The sequence below is a fragment of the Nansenia antarctica genome, assembly GCF_963989245.1.
Source record: "Nansenia antarctica genome assembly, chromosome: 6".
Taxonomy (NCBI): domain Eukaryota; kingdom Metazoa; phylum Chordata; class Actinopteri; order Argentiniformes; family Microstomatidae; genus Nansenia; species Nansenia antarctica.
Window position 1 is genome coordinate 59,582,842 of NC_137676.1, and position 7,500 is coordinate 59,590,341.

General features: G+C 50.0%; 1 protein-coding gene across 1 annotated transcript in view; it reads right to left on the minus strand.

Annotated features, from left to right (window-relative positions):
* galntl6 (polypeptide N-acetylgalactosaminyltransferase like 6) overlaps positions 1 to 7,500 on the minus strand; it is a gene marked incomplete at both ends in the record, with an annotated part of 170,284 nt that overhangs the window by 22,055 nt on the left and 140,729 nt on the right. The window contains one exon of the mRNA XM_080534934.1: positions 4,393 to 4,576. Within this exon, the coding sequence (XP_080391060.1) occupies positions 4,393 to 4,576 (184 nt within the window). The remainder of the gene's footprint in view (positions 1 to 4,392; positions 4,577 to 7,500) is intronic.

Here is a 7,500-nt window from a genome sequence, read left to right on the forward strand (position 1 = left end):
AGGTGCACGCTCATGCATGCAAAAGCCTGCACACACACACACACACACACACACACACACACACACACACACACACACACAGAAACATGCAAACAGAAACGTGCAAACACACACCCACCCCCACCCCCACACCCCCACCCACCCACACACACACACACACACACACACACACACACACACACACACACAACCACCCCCACCCCCACACCCACACACGCCACACGCCACGCACAATGACTCACTCTGAAACGTCCACATTCCACCAGCTAAGCATTTGGACAGTTTAACCCCAGATGGGGCTCCTGTCCTTGAGAATGACAGATAATGATTAGCCTCATTAATGATGAATAATGCATGAGGCTGCAATAACGGATGACGTGTAAAATGTCAACTCCTTGTCTGTGACTCAGGATGAAGGATGCCGAGCATAGCTGTGGCCATTTACATTTACATTCACATTTACATTTTTGGCATTTAGCAGACGCCTTTATCCAAAGTGACTTACCACTAGTACATTAAAGTACATTTTGTCTAAGTAAGTGAATCTTCTATCCATCAGTCATCCTAAGAGGAAGAAGGATATGCTGCTAGGACCAGGGCCCATTAGCAGTCACAATCCTAAGAAGGAAGAATAACTTTTTTTCTTCTCCTTTTTTTTTTTTTTAATGACCGCCACTGGATCAGCCCGTCTACGCCAGCCGGAGTGTGTGTGTGTGTGTGTGTGTGTCAGGAGGGGACGTGAGGAGGAGCTCAAATCTAATGGAATTCTGTGTGTGTCATTCTCCACCCTCTGTCCTCTAGCTGTATCTAGTGTCCCCGCCGGGCCACCTGCAAGAACCACTTCCTACAGAGAATGGGGAAGGGGGGGGGGGGCTGTCAGTTACCTGGTCCTGGTCCAGTCAGTTACCTGGTCCAGTCAGTTACCTGGTCCAGTCAGTCAGTTACCTGGTCAGTCAGTCGGTTACCTGGTCAGTCAGTCAGTTACCTGGTCCAGTCAGTTACCTGGTCCAGTCAGTTACCTGGTCCAGTCAGTTACCTGGTCAGTCAGTTACCTGGTCAGTCAGTCAGTTACCTGGTCAGTCAGTCGGTTACCTGGTCCAGTCAGTCAGTTACCTGGTCAGTCAGTCTGTTACCTGGTCAGTCAGTCGGTTACCTGGTCCAGTCAGTCAGTTACCTGGTCAGTCAGTCTGTTACCTGGTCAGTCAGTCGGTTACCTGGTCCAGTCAGTCAGTTACCTGGTCAGTCAGTCTGTTACCTGGTCAGTCAGTCGGTTACCTGGTCCAGTCAGTCAGTTACCTGGTCAGTCAGTCTGTTACCTGGTCAGTCAGTCGGTTACCTGGTCCAGTCAGTCAGTTACCTGGTCAGTCAGTCTGTTACCTGGTCAGTCAGTCGGTTACCTGGTCCAGTCAGTCAGTTACCTGGTCCAGTCAGTCAGTTACCAGGTCCAGTCAGTCAGTTACCTGGTCCAGTCAGTCAGTTACCTGGTCCAGTCAGTCAGTTACCTGGTCCAGTCAGTCGGTTACCTGGTCCAGTCAGTCAATTACCTGGTCAGTCAGTTACCTGGTCAGTCAGTCAGTTACCTGGTCCAGTCAGTCAATTACCTGGTCAGTCAGTTACCTGGTCAGTCAGTTACCTGGTCAGTCAGTCAGTTACCTGGTCCAGTCAGTCAGTTACCTGGTCCAGTCAGTCAGTTACCTGGTCAGTCAGTCAGTTACCTGGTCCAGTCAGTCGGTTACCTGGTCCAGTCAGTCAGTTACCTGGTCCAGTCAGTCGGTTACCTGGTCCTGGTCCAGTCAGTTACCTGGTCAGTCAGTCAGTTACCTGGTCCAGTCAGTCAGTTACCTGGTCCAGTCAGTCGGTTACCTGGTCCTGGTCCAGTCAGTTACCTGGTCCAGTCAGTTACCTGGTCAGTCAGTCGGTTACCTGGTCCAGTCAGTCGGTTACCTGGTCCTGGTCCAGTCAGTTACCTGGTCCAGTCAGTTACCTGGTCAGTCAGTCAGTTACCTGGTCCAGTCAGTCAGTTACCCGGTCCAGTCAGTCAGTTACCTGGTCCAGTCAGTCAGTTACCTGGTCAGTCAGTTACCTGGTCAGTCAGTCAGTTACCTGGTCAGTCAGTTACCTGGTCAGTCAGTCAGTTACCTGGTCCAGTCAGTTACTTGGTCAGTCAGTCAGTTACCTGGTCAGTCAGTCAGTTACCTGGTCCAGTCAGTCAGTTACCCGGTCCAGTCAGTGTGCAAAATCCAGCTGAAGGGTCTTTTTTTAAAATAAATCATTAATTTAAATGATCTATTTATAAAATACAGTAATTAATTTAACATCAGACACATTTTGAAACAGGAAACATTAGGGACACTTGTGCCTGTGGGCATGATAAATGTGTACGTGCGTGCGTGTGTGTGCGTGCGTGTGTGTGTGTGTGCATGTGTGTGTGTGTGTGTGTGTGTGTGTGTGTGTGTGTGTGTGTGTGCATGTGTGTGAAAGAGTGTCTCATCAGTGCTTTGCTCCGAGGTAACAACCTCCGTAGATCAGCCGCAGGCCCGTGCTGGAGGAGGGCTGAGGCAGGGCTGGACGTGGCTGGATCAGATACGGGTGCTGCTGGTTCTGATAGGTATCTCTCTGTCCTCTGCTGTGTGTGTGTGTGTGTGTGTGTGTGTGTAGGTTAGACAGGTCTAGTAGTGGCTCGCCTCTGGAGTTCTGGGCATGATGATAGTTCTGTCTGACCCTCTTGAGTCACTGTTGAGGTTCTAGAAAGGCACGCTGTGTGTTTGTGTGTTTGTGTGTGTGTGTGTGTGTGTGTTCTGAAATTCACCATCAAAGCAAGACTGCAGGTATTACCGACCAAGTACAACCTGTCCACCTGGTATCCCCACACTCACAGTCCATTCTGTTTAAACCATCAGGATTCACAACACCTAGAGTCCATTGCACACATAACAAATGGATGTAATGCATACAAACACCTGTACATAGCTCGTCATGACCGTATTGTGGACATTGTGTCTGATACAGTACAAAACATCTTACCATCTAGCGCAGCTATGTACAAGCATGCCAGAGTGTTACCAGAGTGGTTTGGTTTTGCCAATGATGTTTTTTCCAACATCCCAAATACACCTGATGTTGTCTTTGTTGACACCAGCCACAAGGAGGTGCTGATTGTAGAAGTAGGCTGCCCCTTTGACCTGTACATGGACCAGACTTTCCAGGACAAGTATATCAAATACCAACCACTACTTGGTACGATAACCAGCTTTGGGTACAAGTGCAAATTCAGCATACTTGTATTTGGAAGTCTGGGCCATGTATATAAATGCACCATGAGGGGTCTGAGAATTGCTGCAATGACTAAAAGAAAGGCCAAACAGGTTGCCAAATTTTGCTCTGTCTCAGCTATTATTGGCAGCTTGGCCGTGTGGAGAAGGAGGTGTTATGTGTACCCTTAAGTGTTCAGTGCTGCTTAGCCCCGAAATATTTGATTCCCTGTTTGTATAATATAATTTGTGGAACCAAATAAAGTATTCAAATGTGTGTGTGTGTGTGGTTTCTCTAAGCCCTCATTTGCGGAATAACGATGCAGAGTACCCTACACAGCAGAACAGAGACTGCAGTACGAGAGAGAAGAAGAGAGAGAGAGAGAGAGAGAGAGAGGGAGGGAGGGAGGGATAGAGAGACAGAGAGAGAGTTAGAGAGAGAGAGAGACAGAGAAAGAGAGGGAGGGAGGGAGGGAGAGAGACACAGAGGGGGTCAGAGAGACAGAGAGAGAGTTAGAGAGAGAGAGAGAGAGAAAGAGAGGGAGGGAGAGAGAGACAGAGGGGGTCAGAGAGAGATAGATAGAGAGAGAGAGAGAGGGAGAGAGAGAGAGAAAGAGAGAGAGGGAGAGAGAGAGAGAGAGAGAGAGAGTCAGAAGGGCTGCTGCGTCTCCAATGACACGCTGCCTCCCTGTTTAGCCACAGCAGTGCATTAGGTTCGGGCTTTTGCTCAGAGGAGTCAGACTGAGGGGGGATGTCACAGATGAACGACTCCCAGCCTGGGCCCTCCATCTATCACGGCCTCACACACTCCTCCCCCAGCTGGCAGGCCACTGCGCCGTTAAGCCCCGGGATTAATTTGGAGGGATGTATGAGGTGCTGCTACGGAAATGAGCTGTCTCACCCTCACCTCTGTGCCTGCCTCCCTGCCTCCCTCCCTCTCCCTCTCCCTCTCTCTCTCTCTCTCTCCCCCCAACCGCCTGCCTCCCTCCCCAACCGCCTGTGTGTGTGTGTGTGTGTGTCATTGTACTCGTCTGTGTCATTGTGCTTGTCTGTGTGTGTGAGTCAGTGTGTGAGTCTGTGTGTGAGTGTGTGTGTGTGTGTGTGTGTGTGTGTGTGTGTGAGTGTGTGTGTGTGTACTCACTCGTAGGGGTTGCTGGGGTCCGGGCCCTGCAGCTCGGCCGGTATGGGGATGCGTTTGTAGTACATCTCCCAGTCGAAGGCCCCCCGCATGGCGTCGCCCGCCTGCGCCTCGTAGCCGAAGTGGTTGTGGTCGATGACGTCAATCATGGGACACACGATGGTCTTGGGGTTCTGGGCGATCTGGTCTTTTTTGGGGGGGGGACACACAGGGACACACACACAACACAGGGGAGGAGTGTGAGAGTGAACGCATCAATCACTATTTATTCTGCAATCTCTCTCTTTATCTTTCTCTCACACAGAGGGAGTGATAAAAGGGCAATTGCATTCATTCCCTTGGACCCCCTCTCTCCCCCAGTTACCCCCCCCCCCCCCCCCCCCCAGCCCCCCTCCCTCCCCTGAGTGGCGGTCGTGGGGCCGAGAGCTGCTCCTGCTGTGGTCGCTGGGCGATTAGAAACAATTACAGCTTTAAACTAGGTTGGCCCCGCTGAGGCCTGGGAGCCAGGCTGGGCCGTCTGTCTGTGTGTCACAGGGTGGCCGAAGTCTCTGTGTGTGTGTGTGTGTGTGTGTGTGTGTGTGTGTCTGTGTGTCAGTGTGCTTTTCTCTGTGCGTGTATGTGTGTGTGTCTGTGTGTGTGTGTGTGTGTGTGCGCGCACGTGTTTGTGTGTGTGTGTGTGTGTGTGTGTGCCCGTGTGCTTGTGTCTGTGTGTCAGTGTGTGTGTGTGTGTGTGTGTGTCCGTGTGTGTGTGTGTGTGTCCGTGTGCTTGTGTCTGTGTGTCAGTGTGTGTGTGTGTGTATGTGTGTGTGTGTGTGTGTGTGTGTGTGTGCTTGTGTGTGTGTGTGTGTGTGTGTGTGTGTGCGCCCACGCATACTAAGCTGTCCTAGATCTGTCAGCTCCCGTGTGCGGTCCCTGTCTGCTGGACCAGGGGGTCTCCAGGCCCAACCCCCTCACCCATGTCTGCCGGACCAGGGGGGCCAACCCCCTCACCCATGTCTGCTGGACCAGGGGGTCTCCAGAGTGCCAACCCCCTCCCCCGGAGCCGACTCACTGGGGCGTGCAACCAAGAAGGGTGCAGGAACCACACTCCTATGATGAGTAACCTTGCCTGAAGCCTGACGACTTGCGTTAGCGCCCCCCCCCCCCCCCACACACACATAAAACCCAACTGACACACAACCAGAGCTCTCAGGGTTCAACAACAACTGAGAAAGAGGCAGACAGAAACATCGTCACGTCATAAGACCTAGTTACGTGCCGAGAGGTAGAATACACCTCCTTGGTACTTTGTCCAACTGACAGAGGCAAGGCAACAAATTAAATGTTATATTCCACTTTCTATTTCGCACATATTTGAGCTCCATCCACCCAGACATAAAGCCCGGCCTAACCCAACCAGCGCCAGAACAAACACACACACACATCCATCGCTCTCGAAGAGTTCTCATGTTTGTGCTGCGGCTGTGAAATATTCATCCAGTGAGCTTACTGGGGCAGAATCCTTTGTTTTCTGTTTGAGTTGTCTCTCTCTCTCGACTCGCAGCGCTCGAGCTAAGTAGTGTAAATCTGAATACCCACGGCGCCTTCCCCGGCACGGATGATTTAGAGACAAAGGGAGAACAAAGACACACTGTTATGAAATAGAGATGAAGAAAAAAGAACAAGAGCAAATAACAAAAAGTGAGGGGGAAAAAAATGGAAGAAGAAGAAGAAGAGGAAGGAGAGGAAGGAGAGTCTCCGGTGGATGTTTAACTGGCTGGATTGCATTTCAAACGCGAACAAAGACAGGAAGTCATCCGACAAGCGGTGTCTCTCTATTCGCTATCCCAAAAGGTTGGTTTCCGCGTGATGGTGAAAGTTAGCGTTGTCTCAACGTCATATCAAAGACATCTTTTTTTTTCTGGGTTAGTGAGAGATGACATGAGGGATATACATTATGTTCTTTGATCAGGGGTTAGAGAAGATCCAAGGCAAAGAGGGAGCGTTGGGTTCCAATGAGCTCCATGAACCTGACTGTTTAATTAGAATGTAGAGGGGTCTTACATGTAGAAGTGTCTTACATGTAGAGGTGTCTTATATGTAGAGGTCTTACATGAGGTCTTACATGTAGACGTCTTATATGTAGAGTCTTACATGTAGAGGTCTTACATGAGGTCTTACATGTAGAGGTCTTACATGAGGTCTTACATGTAGAGGTCTTACATGAGGTCTTACATGTAGAGGTCTTACATGTAGAGGTGTCTTACATGTAGAGGTCTTACATGTAGACGTCTTATATGTAGAGTCTTACATGTAGAGGTCTTACATGAGGTCTTACATGTAGAGGTCTTACATGTAGAGGTGTCTTACATGTAGAGGTCTTACATGTAGAGGTCTTACATGTAGAGGTCTTACATGTAGAGGTCTTACATGTAGAGGCCTTACATGTAGAGTCTTACATGTAGAGGTCTTATATGTAGAGGTCTTACATGTAGAGGTCTTATATGTAGAGGTCTTACATGAAGAGTCTAATTCAGCAGGGGTGAGGAGGGGGAGGGGGAGGGGGAGTGGGAGACCGAGTGGGGGAGGACTGATAAGCAGATCAGAGAGAGAGAAAGTGCGGAAGCTGCAGCTTTCACCTCTCCACCACCCTCGTGCTGAGCTAGTGAAGAGTGGTTCACTGGATGTAACGGCCACTGGCCTTAATCAGGACTGATGGGCGTCTGCAGACGTCAGCGTCTCTCCCAGGCACCGCTGTATCTGGGTCTTCAGAGAAAGGTACATTGAGTGTGTGTCAGTTGGGTGATGCCACAAGCTGTTGCTAGGGACTGGTCACCGTGTGATGTCACAAGCTCTTGTTGGTTTTTATGTATGATAAGTGTTATCTGATTGGATGAATGCTGGGTCACCTGAGGTTAATCTGATCCGAACTGTTCTGATTGACGACGACCAAGTTGACACACAGGGGGGTCTCTTTAATGGTGCAGTAAACATGTACTGTTAGTGTGAACATGCTTTGTGTGTTATGTGAGTGTGTGTGTGTGTGTGTGTATGTGTGTGTGTGTGTGTGTGTGAATGTGCTTGAAACACAGCAGGTCACATTTTCTGAGATGGTGAAGGTAGCACCCCTGT